This window comes from Carassius gibelio, chromosome B12 (assembly GCF_023724105.1).
Source record: "Carassius gibelio isolate Cgi1373 ecotype wild population from Czech Republic chromosome B12, carGib1.2-hapl.c, whole genome shotgun sequence".
Classification (NCBI taxonomy): Eukaryota; Metazoa; Chordata; class Actinopteri; order Cypriniformes; family Cyprinidae; genus Carassius; species Carassius gibelio.
The window spans coordinates 23718158-23736311 of record NC_068407.1 but is presented as its reverse complement, the minus strand read 5'-3'; the positions used below and the strand labels follow the sequence as shown (position 1 = coordinate 23736311).

Sequence of the window (18154 nt, the reverse complement as noted above, 5' to 3'; positions counted from 1 at the left end):
CACAAAATGAAAATTATTTTTTCCTGTGATTCCTTGGCTCATGCCGAGTCGAATGGACACCGAAATTCAAAAATCGCAAGGCTTAGTTTTTTCGCTATCGTCAATTGTTCGTAAAACCTACTTTTTCGAACTCGTCCTAGGCCGTTGCACCGATTGTCACGAAAATTGAATCAGATAATCTTCAGACCATGCTGGCAAAAAGTTATGGAATTCAAGTTGATTTCTCAAACCGTTTCCGAATAGCTCATGAACGAATTCTTCGAAAAGCACGCAAACGTGAACGTGAGGCTATATCTCCGCAACGGTTTGGCCTATTGAGACCAATCTTGGTGGGTCTTATAACAACCATTCCCTGGGACTACCTGCAGTGTTTCGGCGCTGTGCCCCCTAGTGGTCAGGAGATATGAAAAATGCATGTTTTTGCTCATAACTTCTGAAAGGTTTTGCCAAAAATCACAAAAGTGGTGTCGTTAGATTCAGTGCACCATTCCGAGTCGAATGATACCGAATTTTCCCAATTCGGCCATTTTGGGCGTCGGCCATTTTGGATTTAGTTGTAAATTGCTGTATCTTAAGAATGAAGTTCCGTATCGTTTCGCAAATAATTACAAAAATGTCCGGCTCCATGCCCTGAATGTACACAAAAAAATTGGGGGCAGCGCCACCTTGTGGTCAATAGTTATAACGATTTTTTCGAAAAATGCTAATAACTTTTGCATACATTAGCCTATTGTAACAAAGCTGATGTTGATAGATTCCTTGGGTCATGCCGAGAACACCGATACCCCATTTTTCAATTTTGGCAAAATTTCCTGTCCGCCATTTTGATTCATGTTGAAAACCTACTTTTTCGAACTCCTCCTAGACCGTTGCTCAGATTTTCACCAAATTTGATTTGGATCATCTTCAGACCATGCTGGCAAAAAGTTATGGAATTTGTGTCGATACACGTAACCGTTTTCAATTAGCGTACCAACGAATTTGCTGGAAAGATGCCAAACTGCATCTGAGGCTGTATCTCTGCAAAGGTTGGAGATATTTACACAAAACTTAATATGTGACATTGTCACATCACATTGACCACGCCACATCATTTTGGTCACAGCGCCACCTATTGGTCAAGAGTAATAAACCAATCAATAACCGCTAATTATTACATTTCCAATAATGCTAATAACTTTTGATTGCATTAGCCTATTATCATGAAACATGTCTCAAAATGTTCCTTGGGACATGCCGACAACATACATACCAATTATGTCATATTAAGCAAAACTTCCTGTCCGCCATTTTGATTCATGTTGAAAACCTTTTTTTTTAAACTCATCCTCAACCGTTTGTCTGATTTTCACCAAAATTGAATCAGATCATCTTCAGACCGTGCTGACAAAAAGTTATGGATTTCGTGTCAATAGACGAAACCGTTTTTGTACAGCGCTGCTTCAGATGTCAGGCATCTTCACAAAATGAGTCTGAGGCTATATCTCTGCAAAGCCCATTAGTGGTCTTCCAGTGACATCTAGTGGTCGTAAATGCAATTTATCATACAACACTGTCTCTTTAACCTTTATAACTGTTATATGTTGTCTTAATTTCATTCCAAAGAAGCATACGCAATTTATGTATAATTTCACAGTCTAGATAATAGTACTGCACTGATTTTAAATAACCTAGATATGGCTGACAGTAAAAGAATAGAACAGAATTACAGACACACACAAACATGAAATGTTTAAACTACTATATTAATACTCAATAAGCATGCTTAAACCCACACACAGATGCACACATTTTGTTATATATATAGATAATTAAAATAAATGATGGGTGATAAAACCTATTGCAAGTCTTCTGTTTTTATGGGCTTCCATGTCATTTTTCAGGTTTCATTGCAATCATAATCTGGCATAATTATAAACATTAGATATATCTGTATGAATAAATTGGTAAACTTTGACTCAATGTGATCTGAAATGCTTGAACAGTAATATTAAATAATAGTAATATACATTTTTTCTAGATGAATCCCTCAACAAGCCCATAAACTGTAATGTTTTAGTCTTTAGTGAGCTCATTAGTGGTCTTCCGGTGACATCTAGTGGTTATAATTGCAATTTTTTATTCAACACTGGGTTTTGAAGCTTTATAAATATTACAGTGTTCTTTTTTACCTAATCTCTGTTAAATTTTGCATGATTGTTTAGAAAAAAAACAGATCTAATGCATGTGTGATTATATTACCCCTTTTTTTTTGCAGTTTAATGCCATTCACAACAGAAATCTTTTGTTTTTTAGGCCATTTTAACTGTTATAGCACCAGCTATTTTCTGATCTCAATGAAACTTTGCATGCTTGGTGGGTCATCTTTCACATGTTATAACCAAGTTTCATAAAGTTTTGAGTTTTTGTTTCAGTTTTATAGGCTTTAGGTTACATGTGGCCACGGCCCTTTCCTAAATGACCTCTTATAGCTAACCAAAGGACAAAATGCAACATATTTTTGAAAATTATTGATCTAGAGAGTCCAGAGAATATTATTGCAGTGGTTTGATCAAGACTGAACAAAAAACCAGGTGACCCAAAACATTCAAATTCGTGGACCAATTTTACGAAAAAGGCTATAACTCGGGAACAAAATGAGATATCTTCACCAAACTCAGAACTCATATGCATGAACAAAAACTTTAGTCAAATTATTATTTTTTTTCCATATCTGCCACTTGGTGGCGCTACAGGATGAAAAAAAATCAAATGGCTATAACTAAGCAACCGTTGATCCAATCAACTTGAAAATTGATATGGCCCAATGTGGCACAAGTGCTCTATGAGGAATTTCACTTATCTTAAAAAACATGGCCGCCATGGGCCAAACAACTTTAAGCACCTATTTGACAAGGTTAATGGAAGTCGATCGGAACGAAACTCGGTGGGCATGTACGACTCGTTGCCCTAAAGGTCTGTAAGTATTTTGAAAGAAATTGCCCACAACATTGTCACCTCCCACAGAACACAACAAAGCGATTTGATTACAGCGCCACCTATTTTCCAAAAATGATAATGCATCATTTTACTGGAGTTTTACTGGCTGTTTCAATTACACTCTTCCAATAATTGCTTTTCTTACTCGTTGCATTTGGTCTGACGCTCCATGCCATGCTTAGCTCCTCGCTGTGGAACTTTTATTAACGATTTTCAGCCATTTCAATTACAATCATGCAATTATTAATTTCATTATTCATCGTTGCATTTGGTCTGATGCTACATATGCTTAGCTCCTGATGTTGCCGCTGGAATGCTTGGCCCCGTGATTGCTGCTTGCAGCTATATTTATTATTCTTCTTCTTCCACCCCAAGTCTATGGTAGCCCATAGAACCGATTGCGGGAAAGTTGTATAATTTGGCACACTAATAGAGGACTGTCTGAACATTAACCGTAGCAAATTTGAAGTCTCTAACTCAAACTCTCTAGCGCCACCAATTGTCTAAACTTTCAAAAACTTGATGCTAATAACTCTTGAACCGTAAGCCACAAAATGAAAATTCTTTTTTCCTGTGATTCCTTGGCTCATGCCGAGTCGAATGGACACCGAAATTCAAAAATCGCAAGGCTTAGTTTTTTCGCTATCGTCAATTGTTCGTAAAACCTACTTTTTCGAACTCGTCCTAGGCCGTTGCACCGATTGTCACGAAAATTGAATCAGATAATCTTGAGACCATGCTGGCAAAAAGTTATGGAATTCAAGTTGATTTCTCAAACCGTTTCCGAATAGCTCATGAACGAATTCTTCGAAAAGCACGCAAACGTGAACGTGAGGCTATATCTCCGCAACGGTTTGGCCTATTGAGACCAATCTTGGTGGGTCTTATAACAACCATTCCCTGGGACTACCTGCAGTGTTTCGGCGCTGTGCCCCCTAGTGGTCAGGAGATATGAAAAATGCATGTTTTTGCTCACAACTTCTGAACGGTTTTGCCAAAAATCACAAAAGTGGTGTCTTTAGATTCAGTGCATCATTCCGAGTCGAATGATACCGAATTTTCCCAATTCGGCCATTTTGGGCGTCGGCCATTTTGGATTTAGTTGTAAATTGCTGTATCTTAAGAATGAAGTTCCGTATCGTTTCGCAAATAATTACAAAAATGTCCGGCTCCATGCCCTGAATGTACACAAAAAAATTGGGGGCAGCGCCACCTTGTGGTCAATAGTTATAACGATTTTTTCGAAAAATGCTAATAACTTTTGCATACATTAGCCTATTGTAACAAAGCTGATGTTGATAGATTCCTTGGGTCATGCCGAGAACACCGATACCCCATTTGTCAATTTTGGCAAAATTTCCTGTCCGCCATTTTGATTCATGTTGAAAACCTACTTTTTCGAACTCCTCCTAGACCGTTGCTCAGATTTTCACCAAATTTGATTTGGATCATCTTCAGACCATGCTGGCAAAAAGTTATGGAATTTGTGTCGATACACGTAACCGTTTTCAATTAGCGTACCAACGAATTTGCTGGAATGATGCCAAACTGCATCTGAGGCTGTATCTCTGCAAAGGTTGGAGATATTTACACAAAACTTAATATGTGACATTGTCACATAACATTGACCACGCCACATCATTTTGGTCACAGCGCCACCTATTGGTCAAGAGTAATAAACCAATCAATAACCGCTAATTATTACATTTCCAATAATGCTAATAACTTTTGATTGCATTAGCCTATTATCATGAAACATGTCTCAAAATGTTCCTTGGGACATGCCGACAACATACATACCAATTATGTCATATTAAGCAAAACTTCCTGTCCGCCATTTTGATTCATGTTGAAAACCTTTTTTTTTAAACTCATCCTCAACCGTTTGTCTGATTTTCACCAAAATTGAATCAGATCATCTTCAGACCGTGCTGACAAAAAGTTATGGATTTCGTGTCAATAGACGAAACCGTTTTTGTACAGCGCTGCTTCAGATGTCAGGCATCTTCACAAAATGAGTCTGAGGCTATATCTCTGCAAAGCCCATTAGTGGTCTTCCAGTGACATCTAGTGGTCGTAAATGCAATTTATCATACAACACTGTCTCTTTAACCTTTATAACTGTTATATGTTGTCTTAATTTCATTCCAAAGAAGCATACGCAATTTATGTATAATTTCACAGTCTAGATAATAGTACTGCACTGATTTTAAATAACCTAGATATGGCTGACAGTAAAAGAATAGAACAGAATTACAGACACACACAAACATGAAATGTTTAAACTAGTATATTAATACTCAATAAGCATGCTTAAACCCACACACAGATGCACACATTTTGTTATATATATAGATAATTAAAATAAATGATGGGTGATAAAACCTATTGCAAGTCTTCTGTTTTTATGGGCTTCTATGTCATTTTTCAGGTTTCATTGCAATCATAATCTGGCATAATTATAAACATTAGATATATCTGTATGAATAAATTGGTAAACTTTGACTCAATGTGATCTGAAATGCTTGAACAGTAATATTAAATAATAGTAATATACATTTTTTCTAGATGAATCCCTCAACAAGCCCATAAACTGTAATGTTTTAGTCTTTAGTGAGCTCATTAGTGGTCTTCCGGTGACATCTAGTGGTTATAATTGCAATTTTTTATTCAACACTGGGTTTTGAAGCTTTATAAATATTACAGTGTTCTTTTTTACCTAATCTCTGTTAAATTTTGCATGATTGTTTAGAAAAAATACAGATCTAATGCATGTGTGATTATATTACCCCTTTTTTTTTTTTTGCAGTTTAATGCCATTCACAACAGAAATCTTTTGTTTTTTAGGCCATTTTAACTGTTATAGCACCAGCTATTTTCTGATCTTAATGAAACTTTGCATGCTTGGTGGGTCATCTTTCACATGTTATAACCAAGTTTCATAAAGTTTTGAGTTTTTGTTTCAGTTTTATAGGCTTTAGGTTACATGTGGCCACGGCCCTTTCCTAAATGACCTCTTATAGCTTACCAAAGGACAAAATGCAACATATTTTTGAAAATTATTGATCTAGAGAGTCCAGAGAATATTATTGCAGTGGTTTGATCAAGACTGAACAAAAAACCAGGTGACCCAAAACATTCAAATTCGTGGACCAATTTTACGAAAAAGGCTATAACTCGGGAACAAAATGAGATATCTTCACCAAACTCAGAACTCATATGCATGAACAAAAACTTTAGTCAAATTATTATTTTTTTTCCATATCTGCCACTTGGTGGCGCTACAGGATGAAAAAAAATCTAATGGCTATAACTAAGCAACCGTTGATCCAATCAACTTGAAAATTGATATGGCCCAATGTGGCACAAGTGCTCTATGAGGAATTTCACTTATCTTAAAAAACATGGCCGCCATTGGCCAAACAACTTTAAGCACCTATTTGACAAGGTTAATGGAAGTCGATCGGAACGAAACTCGGTGGGCATGTTCGACTCATTGCCCTAAAGGTCTGTAAGTATTTTGAAAGAAATTGCCCACAACACTGTCACCTCCCACAGAACACAACAAAGCGATTTGATTACAGCGCCACCTATTTTCCAAAAATGATAATGCATCATTTTACTGGAGTTTTACTGGCTGTTTCAATTACACTCTTCCAATAATTGCTTTTCTTACTCGTTGCATTTGGTCTGATGCTCCATGCCATGCTTAGCTCCTCGCTGTGGAACTTTTATTAACGATTTTCAGCCATTTCAATTACAATCATGCAATTATTAATTTCATTATTCATTGTTGCATTTGGTCTGATGCTACATATGCTTAGCTCCTGATGTTGCCGCTGGAATGCTTGGCCCCGTGATTGCTGCTTGCAGCTATATTTATTATTATTATTCTTCCGACTGGGAGTCTATGGCAGCCCATAGAACCGAATGCGGGAAAGTTGTTTTGGTTTGACATTCTGATAGAGGTCAGTGCCAACATTAAATACACCAATTTTGGTATGTCTAAGACATTCCCTCTATCGCCACCAACTGTCCAAAATTTCACTTTAATTTTGTTAATAAATTTTTAACCGTAAGGCCAATCAACAAAATTCTTTTTTCCTCTGATTTCTGAGCTCATGCCAATTCGATTGCATCCTATGACGTCATTTTCCATCATATAAATATGGCCGCCATTTTGAATTTTTTGAAAAACCTACTTTTTCGAACTCGTCCTAGACGGTTTGTCCGATTCACACGAAAATTGAACCAGATCATCTTCAGGCAGTGCTGACCAAAAGTTATGCAAATCAAGTTGATTCGTCAAACCATTTTCGATAAACGCTCAAACAAATTTTACAAAACGCTTACAAAAACAGTCGTAAGGCTGTATCTCTGCAACGATTTATCGTATTCAGACCAAACCTGGTACATGTCATAACAAGCATGACCTGAGGCAACATGCTGTGTTTGGGCGCAGCTCCACCTACTGGTCTGGAGATATGAAAAACTGCTATTTTTGCTTATAACTTCTGAACAGTTTGTCCAAAAATCATAACATTGGTCTTGTTAGATTCAGGGCAACATGCCGAGTCGACTAATATCCAATTTGACCATTTCGGCCATTTTGACTGTCGGCCATTTTGAATTTTGTGCTAAAATGCTGTATTTTAAGAACGCATCAAAGGATTGTTACGAAACTTGGTATGGGTCATAAGCACAATGTCCTGAAGGAGTGTGAGAAGTTTCGAAACAGCGCCACCTAGTGGTGATCATCTTTGTTTAAATGCTTATAACTTTGGGTGTTTTCACGAGACTCATCAAATTAGACTCCTGAAACCTTACCGAGTCCTACGATACCAAACATGCTAGGTTTAGCCTTACAGTTTGTGTAGCGTTGTGATTTAGTGCTTAAAAAACATTTGGCTATATCTTCGAAACCGCTTGTCTGATTGAGACGAAACCACCGTCAGATGTTCGGAAACATAGGTCGATAGCTATACACCAATGCCCAAATGCAAAAATATTGATAGTAAGGGGTAGTAATATTCAATCAAAGTCAAGAGTCAGTCAATTTTTATGTGTTTTTTCATGTAAATGTCTATAACTCTGAAGTGAATTGAGATATTTTCACCAAAATTGACACGCATATGTATGGGCTCACTCTGATGACACATAAAAATGGTGGGACTGAGCCTCTTGGCGGCGCTATAATAGAACAAAACATGAAATTCCCATTGACTTAAATAAACTTATGTGAAATAAAAGGCTATACTAAACAAATGCATTGGTGTTATATTCCGAAACTCAGAATGTGCCAACAACACCGTCCCCTGAAGGTACTCAAAATATTTTTAGACCGTTAGTCAGATTTTCACCAAATTTGACGTGGATCATCTTCAGACCATGCTGGCAAAATGTTATGGATTTCATGTCGATATACGAAACGGTTCTCATTTAACGCATCAACAAATTTGCTGGAATGATGCCAACATTCATTTGAGGCTGTATCTCTGCAAAGCTTTGACATATTTGCACCAAACTTTGTCATTGTCATCGTCACCTCACACTGACCATTCCAAACTAATTTGGTAACAGCGCCACCTATTGGTTAGACGTGATAAGCCAATAAATCCTATTACTAGTTGTTGTGTTAGTTTTCAAGCCATTTTGCCTAAAATAATCTTAAAACTGTCTTAATTGCTCATTCCTGCCGTATGTCTGAAGCTTGCTTCTGTAGTGCTTGGCCCTACAGTTATTCAGTTATAACTCAATTTACATAAAGGCTAGTAACTTTTGAATAAATCTGGCTATTGACATGAGGCTGGTCTTAATAGATTCCTTGGGTCAAGCCGATGACATAGATACAAAGTTTTCCTTATTTGGCTGAACTTCCTGTCCGCCATTTTGATTAATGTTGAAAACCTACTTTTTCGAACTCCTCCTAGACCGTTTGTCAGATTTTAACCCATTACTAGTAACCCCCCTTTTTTGGCATGTAGACCGAAATTACATACTCAGAATAAAAAGGTTTCTGCTCATGATTCTTTCTGACTAGATACATAATCAACCTTTGTTCACAAAGCTGACACTTTAAAGTTTACTGTTCAGGAATCAGAATCACTCAGACTGTTATGATAATATAGATATATAAGCTCAAACTTAAAAACAAAAATAAAAATGAAAAACATATGTTTTAAATGTATTTTAAAAATTGTTGATGTAGGAAATGAGTTTGAAAACACAGTGTAGCTAAGGCCACAAGTCTTCCAAATCTTCATAAAAAATTTCATAATCGAATCTGTAAAACTGTAAAACTGTTTTATGAAATATTTTCTAAGGCCATGTCATGTGTTTTTTTAGAGAAGGCTAATGAGATTGATTTATGGCACTTGTCATCCCTGTAAGATCTCACATGTAAACTCTCCTGTGTATTTTGTATGTGTGTTGGCTTTGCAAAACTCCCCGATTCATTGTTGTATTGTTCTCACCAAACGAGTCTTTCACACCTCCGCCAGGTATGACACATTATCCGCATTATTCTTTTATCATTATTCTTTTGTTTTTATTCCACCTTTATTAGCCTTTATTGTGGTTTTTCAGGCTTTACAAAGCAACAAAGCAGCGATCTCACTTCGGTCTCTCTTTGCATTTAGCACTTATTTATCAAAAGTCTTATTATAAAAATACAACAAATCATTTTCTTACGACCTTACATGAATTATTGAGACAAAAATGCATTATGAAGAAAAGCACCTGCTATTAGTAGCATTGGAGCTAACGTTAGCATCAAGCTACATCAGACAATTTATGAAATTATTAGTACACTTTTACTCAAAACTCACTTTAAACCCCGATCGAGTGTTTATAATAACTTCCTTTAGCGATCAGGGGTGGAATTTGGTCGTTTACTGTTGTAAAAATATGTTATTTGTAGCCATTTTCATAGCTGCACAAGTTAGCATTTCCGATGTACATTTTCGATTTTTTTTATAAAAACGCCCCAGATCTAAAGAAAATCTCATATCAAGCTTTACTATCGTAATCGCAGGTTTATTATTCGGATATTTCGTGTGTACAGAGGTGTTTCAGTGTTGTTTTGGCCAGATAACTACCAGGAAGTGTGCAGGAAGCATGTGACATGATGTGGCAGTGTCCGGTTATGACACTGTAAGATTGACATTGGGAAGGCCCAATCGGAGTCTGAGTGACACACAGCACGAGCTGACAGCACAGCAAACACACACACAGATCGCTGGGAGAGGCTGTTTATCATCAGATCGCGTAAATCCGTGGAAAATGAATAGAAATGACGATTCTGTCTGAAGAAATATGAAGTAAACATCAGTAAATATATCCATATATCTCCGCAGATATGCATCTTTGGTCTATAAATCCTTATTGATGCTGTTTAGTGAGTCTATGTGAACACAAATAAACCGCTGCTGACGTGACCGAATATGAGTGAGTGGTGAATTTCTATTCAAAATGTGGCATAATACAGATTTATTATTTTGCACTCCTGACATAAATCACTAAATATCTGTCACTGCAACAATGTTTTATCAAAATATTGGTCAAAAATCGAAGCTAGAGTCTTTAAACTTTCAATTGATGCACAGTTTGTCCAGATGAAGTAAGACAGTGATGTTTAATGTGCTGTGAAAGTGAAACAATAATAAACTGGGGGCGTCTGCGATGTTTGCATGTAAAGGGGTTAACCAAATTTGACATGGATCATCTTCAGACAATGCTGGCAAAATGTTATGGATTTCGTGTCGATATACGAAACGGTTCTCATTTAGCGCATCAACGAAGCTGCTGGAAGGGTGCCAAAATGCATTTGAGGCTGTATCTCTGCAAAGCTTTGACATATTTGCACCAAACTTTGCATGCGTCATCGTCACCTCACACTGACCATTCCAAACTAATTTGGTAACAGCGCCACCTATTGGTTACACGTGATAAGCCAATAAATCCTATTACTAGTTGTTGTGTTTTTTGTTTTCAAGCCATTTTGCCTAAAATAATCTTAAAACTGTCTTAATTACCCATTCCTGCCGTTCGTCTGAAGCTTGCTTCTGTAGTGCTTGGCCCCGTTATTGCTGCTTGCAGCTATATTTAGGGGTTTAAGCACGCAGTGCTGAAACCCTATTGTAATTGTTAGGATTTTTATTATTATTATTATTATTAGAGGTTCAAGCACGCAGTGCTGAAACCCTATTATATTTGTTAGGATTTTTATTATTATTATTATTATTATTATTATTAGGGGTTCAAGCACACAGTGCTGAAACCCTATTGTTTTTGTTAGGATTTTTATTATTATTATTATTATTATTATTATTAGGGGTTCAAGCACGCAGTGCTGAAACCCTATTGTTTTTGTTAGGATTTTTATTATTATTATTAGAGGTTCAAGCACGCAGTGCTGAAACCCTATTATATTTGTTAGGATTTTTATTATTATTATTATTAAGGGTTCAAGCACGCAGTGCTGAAACCCTATTGTTTTTGTTAGGATTTTTATTATTATTATTATTACTATTATTAGGGGTTCAAGCACGCAGTGCTGAAACCCTATTGTTTTTGTTAGGATTTTTATTATTATTAATTATTATTATTATTATTAGGGGTTCAAGCACGCAGTGCTGAAACCCTATTGTTTTTGTTAGGATTTTTATTATTATTATTATTATTATTATTATTAGGGGTTCAAGCACGCAGTGCTGAAACCCTATTGTAATTGTTAGGATTTTTATTATTATTATTATTATTCTGCCCTAAAACTGAACGTGCAGCCCAAACCATAAGGCCTAGAGAGCTGAAATTTGGACAGATTGTAGAGCTCAATTTGGGGAGAACTTATCAAAGTCTCAGGCCAATCGGCCTAACGGGGGCGCTACAGCGCAAAAAACAAATTTTTTTGACATTTTGGGCCGTAAATCGTAAACCGTTAGCCATAGACTCAAAAACATGGCATCGTTGCAATCCTTGGGTTAGCCCAAACAAAAGTGTACGGCGCCTTTTTGGGGTCTACGACGCACCGTTTTCTCGCAAAATCGAGCTATATCCGAAACCTACTTTTTCTACTTTTGGTAAATGGCCTCAAATTGTTTGAAAATGCTCATTTAGTCACACAAACACTAGATCTTCTCATCATATGATAGATCACCTCATTCTGAACAACTTTGCCTGTGGGACCAATGTTGTCAATAAAGCTGTTAATTAAATATTCAAGATTATTTTAAAAAGTTACTTTGGCAAACTTGTCCAAGGCTTTAAGCTGAAAATCAATAAAACCACTGAAGTACCATTCTCTAGACTCTGAAGGTCAATAATTATCAAAAACATGTTGAACAATTGCATTTGGACAACTATAAATCAGTAATTTTATAATATGTTCTTTTCATTGTGTACACAAAAGCCTATTAATACAAACAGAAAGCCCACAAATTATCAAAACTATGTAAAATAATGCATAATTTCATTCTAAACAAGCATGCAAAATTTAAGAGAGATTGGGCAAAAAAGAAAATAACACTATAACAGTTATGTTTAAAAACAGTGTTGTTTGAGTAAATGCAATTTATAACCACTAGATGGCAGCGGAAGACCACTAATGGGCTCATTCAGCAAAGTTAAACAGTACTGTTGAAAGGTTTCATGAATTATAACATTTTAAATCTCATTGAGTCAATGTTTTCCATTTTGTTCATACAGCTATATCAGTTATTACAATTTTGCCACATTATGATTACCTGAAAATGACATCTAAACTCTTAAAAAGAGAAGACTTGCAATAAGTTTGTCACCTATCACTTATTTCAAATATTTATATCTGCAACAAAATGTGTGTGCATGTATATGTGTGTCTTTGTGTGTGTGTGTGTGTGTGCATATGCTTAGAGTATTAATATATTAGTCTAATAATTTACTTTCAGTGTGTGTGTGTGTGTCTATCTGTTAGCCTGTTCTCCATTTTGGATGTGTTTAACTGTCATCCATACATCCAGGTTGGCCAAGACCACCTCAGAGGCCTTAATGAGCTTGAACCCCGATAAATGCTGCTTGCAGCTTTAATTTGGATTATTATTGATGTTCAGTGTCCAGATAATTTTGAATATTTCTGCAGTGGTTTGCTTCCGATCGGGTGAAAATGTGTGTATCTAAAATTTGTGTATCTAAAATGACTGGAAGTGGATGACACTAGGGATCCTTGCACATGCAAGTTAAAGTGGCTGTGCCCACTCTTACATTAAAAATAATGTGTACAATTGTATACTTTTGTATATATTTTAGTCAGTGTCTGGAGGACGGAAGAGTGGGGAAATGAAGAAGCGTCAATTTTTGTAATGAGAACCACCCAATGTATTCTTTAACAAGTTTATTAATGTGGACAAAATGAGCATCAGTAACACTATTTATTTGCCCCATAGAATTTTTCACGGACTGATCGATTACTGAAGCACAAAAGAACCTGTGGAGAAGCCATAAAGAAAGGTCTGGACCCAGGGATGCTGGACCTCAGAGATGATGGGGACATGGGTCAAGGCAGCTACCTACTCACTCAGGGAAACACTAGTGCCCCATCACACAAGAGGGGCAAGTCCAAAAGTAGCAATGATGGAGGAGAGCGACGAAGAAAGAAAGGAGCGGCTGCGGGAGGAGGAGTGGAGGTGGCACAAGGACTCTGCCCTCAAGACTATGCCTTGAACTTCCCCATTGGATCTGGGGCATCTTCTTCAGGGTCTCTTGATGAAACAAGCATGGATAACCAGCATGGACGAACACCCAAGCTGGTCTATAAAAAAGGCGGCCCCAAGGGAAATGACAAGGATGTGGTTTCTATGGATGAGGCCAACAATGTGCAGAAGCCAAGCTCTATGAGCATGTCTGGAGCTGGAAATATGGACGATCTTGGCCTCCTCCAAACCTCCAGTGGACCCAAACAAGGAGGTAATAGCAGCAATTATGATGATGCCATGCAGTTTTTGAAAAAGAGACGGTATCTGCATGCTGCCAACAGCGCAGCAGACTTCAGCTCTGTCCACTTTTCTCAGCCGACAGTAATCCAGGGTGCCATTGGAGAACCTACATTGGCTTTGCTTGACACCTTGCCTTTGGTAAGCATTGACAAGCATGACAAATCGGGGATCCCAGATGAGGTGCTACAAAGCCTGCTAGACCACTATAGCCACAAATCTGATGGCTCTCACCATGATGTGACATTCGATCTGCAAGATTCACACCACGTGGAATTGCATCCAGCCTCCGGCACCTCTGAACTGGGTCAGGATGAGGGATCTCCCGGCTCTGGGGAAAAGAATGGGGTGATGAACGAGTACTCTAAGTTCTTGCTTCAGACCCTGAAGAGAACCAGCCATAGCAGCAACTTTATTTTGTGCCCATCTGGACCCTACCCAAGCTTGTTGCCATCTAGCAGCAGCCCTGCTAGCACACACTTCCCAGACAAAAACATCTACACCACCTCACCACTGGAGTGTGGATTTGGAAAGCCTGTTTCCTCCCTTCTTGCACCTTCCTCTTCGACATCCTTAAGCAAGTCCCATTTTGGGATGCTGGTAGGTTCTCCATCGCCTTCCCATGTCTCACCATCCTCTCAACAGGCCTTTCATCTCAGCAGTCTTGAGCCTGCTCCTCACCAGCAGCTTACCCCGTCTCAAGAGCTCACCGAACAGCTGGAGAAGCAGCACCCACCGCCATACCCTCTTTCAACTCAGGAGCTGACCAATGGTGGCCAGAAAGACCAGCAGTCCAAGAACATTGGCTCTTCGGTCAACAACAGAAACAACAGGAATGGCACAGGTGGCAGCTCGTGTAATGGTTCTGTCTACTCTGAGCTCACTGCCCTGGAGCCATCTAAGGAAGTGGACATGCGTTCCACCTACCAGATAGAGACTTTCGCCCAAGCCTTCGGGTCTCAATTCAAGTCTGGTTGCCGAACCCCACTTGGTTGTGGTGGTGGGTCACAAGTGGGTGTCGTGGAAGTCGACCACGGGATACAGCGGACTCCCGTGTCTGAATTCTCAGGGTATACTAATCTGTTAGCAGATGTTAACGAGCCAGCTAGCTCAGGATCCAAAACCCCCACAAGCCAAAGTTATAGGTAAAGGTTAAGGAAGCACACCTGACCCTGTTATGTGGGTTGAGGACTTTCTCCGATGATTCCCTCTCCTTGCTAATTAAAACTTTAATACACTGCCATTATAGATGTTGTTAACAAGGTCTTAAAGACCTCAAATGCAATTTTTCACATTCTTCTTTTTAATGTATTTTAGTCTTTTTTATTTTATTTATTATTATTAGCGTAGTGGCGACAAAACTAGATTTAAATGAAATGTCCAGTGTTAGAATGTCCAAGTTAGAGGATTTATAATTATTATTTTTTATTATTATTATTATTATTTTTTTATTGTGTATGTCTAAGCATTCATAGTCCAATTGTAAATTTACGTTAAAAATGAAAGATGATTTACAATAATAAGAGATGTCAGGGAGTGGCCCAGTATTCAGTGGCAAAAATATGTATTGTCTGTTACAATGATCTAAAGCATTACTCAGGAAAAAGCAGTAACTTTTTTTTTTTTTTTTAATAAGGTGCTCTAGCAACCTTTTTTTCTTTTTTTACTTGTGTACTTTTGAAATGACAGTGAAGATTCTTGTTTTTTGAAATTCCTTTGAGAAATAGACAAACCAAGTTGGTTTGTGTTCAGTTGTATGACACTGGAGACTTTTTCACTTCTTGTGCATTTTGTAAAGTTTATGGTGCTTCTAATATCAGTGTGAAAACACTTTCATCCCTAAGGGCCATGTTTAAAACACACAAAACTCACTGTAGTTAAGTAGTCAGATAGAAACAAGTGTATGTATATATTTATCTGTAGCTACATGGAACTACATAACTATTGTCTCAGGGTGAGCAGTAATTCTTATCCCCTTCTTTAAACTTACTCTTTGTCAGCTGACATCACTTTGATCTCTCAAGGAATCAAATAAGCACTTTTATAAACTACTGAAAGCGAGAATTTAGATTCAGGACACATAAAACTATTATTTTTGACGATGAAAGCTGTGATTTTTAAAAGTGGAGGAGGGAACTGCAAATCTGCCATAACAAAAGGGCATTTTGAATATACATTGGGGGTATAGGTGATATTTTGTTCCTTTTATTAATAAAAACACTGTTAATGAACATGAATGCCACTTTTCTTTTTTTTTTCTTTTTTGCAGCAAAAATTGGACTTTTACTTCTTATTGTGTAGCTTTGAATTTAATGCCTGACAAAATTGCAAGCTTCCCTTTTACATTTTTGTAGGAAGAAGAGCCCAATGAATGGACCTAATCCTGTGGTGTTTTTATTGAATGAGCAGTGAATGTTGAGACGAGGTGTTCTTCCCAGTGCAATTTTTGATGCCCTTGGAAAGAGTGGTAGGCTGCTTTGTCTTCCTGTTTTTTGGCCCATGCAGAAACACTATGTCTGCTGTGAGGCCTTTCTGTGATCTTGCCCTGTTTTTGCCACTTGCCTTTTATGGAAACCTGTCCCAGAAAAATGCTATTACTGTGATGGTTTCAAGAACAAAGTCTGAATGCTGCACTCCAAACTCGTTCCATACTTTTATAGAATGAAAAAAAGGAAAAAAGAGTGGCGTAAAGAATTGAATTGACCATAATATACCTCATATCATTGTAAAAATGAGAAATCCAGGGACATGTTTCATGTAGTAGAAATACTGTAGTATGTGTCAGCTTATTGTGTAATCGTATAATGCCAACCATGTTTACAGATAAAGCTGATTTGTTGGAATACGGGATGTAATTTTTTTATTATTTTTTTTTTCTGTTAAGCAGTGATGCCAAGCAGTGTTTCATTGTAGAATAATACTTAGACTTTCATGATTTGTCTATTTTTCCCCCTTGTTTTTTTTACTTGCCATGTGTTTTGATATGATTTCTAGAGAGACTTTGTTTACAATAATGTACAAAAACACTAAAAATGTTTTTGTTTTCGTTTTGTTTCTGATGAATGATATGAAGTTGTTGTTGTTTTTTTATATATATGGTTTTCCTCTGATCACTATTGCACCAAATGTTTGTAGCATATATTGTCCCGACTTCAGTCAGATTTTTGTCATAGGACTGTACATGTCAAATGACTTTATAAATGATTAGGTAGGTCAATAAAAAAACTTTTGTTATAAAACAAACCTATTTTAACACTTGTCCAGATCAGGTTTGGGGTGATATTAATATATAATATATAAATAATATACCCCCCCCCACCCCCCGCTCTGTTTACTCAACTCTCAGTAATGATGGTGAGGTTGTGACAGTATGTGAAAAAAATGCAATTTCCCTGGAACGTGTATAAGAATGTATTTTTAAATAGATTTATATATGGGTATGTTACCGAAAGGGTGGTGTGTAAAAGAAAATAGTATTTAAAAATAGCTTTCATTACATTGTGTAAAAGGTAGCTTTTTTCTTGTAAATCAGTCGTGGACAAATTGACAAATTTGACATCTCAAAAGCAAGAAATTAGGACTGAACTGATGGCCAATTAGAAATGATTGTGGCAAAAAGTGCTATGAAGAGTACACTTTAAAAATATTTGTATAAATATTTTGCACAATTAAATTGATTAAAGTGTGCATAACATTTTAGTATAAAATTTAGTTGTTTTGCCATTTACTATAGTTTTAGAACTAACAAAAGTTTGTACTACAATTTTAATTAAATACTTAACATACTCTTATTCGTTTACTGAATTTAATTTAGCAAGGAAATCAACATTAAATTGCAAAAATGGATACCTATTTGTCTTTTAACTAAATCATTATCTGTAATGTACCACCAGGTGGCTTCAAAATTGTTAAGTCTTTTATAAAGTTCTCTTGACATTATATTGTTGCAAAAAAAAAAAAAAAAAAAAAAAAAACTTTAGTTTCAGAGTTTGAGTCAGCTTGGAACCAGGTAGTCCATGTATATCAGTCAAAACATACCATGGAGAATGGCTGTATATACTTGCTTTTTATTTGCCATCTGTAAAGAATGGGTTGAACTTCAAATAAATTTAGTCAGTGACTTAGCAACAGGACAATTTAAATTTCCAGTAAACCAGACTTGACTGATATTTTGACTTGAACTCTAGTCAAAATTTGAGTACTCAGTT

At 36.9% G+C, this 18154-nt stretch overlaps 1 protein-coding gene across 1 annotated transcript in view; it reads left to right on the top strand.

The window, feature by feature from the left end:
• The window catches only part of LOC127969346 (zinc finger protein 281), a 144917-nt gene extending 127718 nt beyond the window's left edge, over positions 1-17199 (top strand). The window contains exon 7 of the mRNA XM_052571223.1: positions 13401-17199. Coding sequence (XP_052427183.1) covers positions 13401-15095 — 1695 coding nt within the window. The 3' untranslated portion in view covers positions 15096-17199. The remainder of the gene's footprint in view (positions 1-13400) is intronic.
• The last annotated feature ends 955 nt before the right edge of the window (positions 17200-18154 follow it).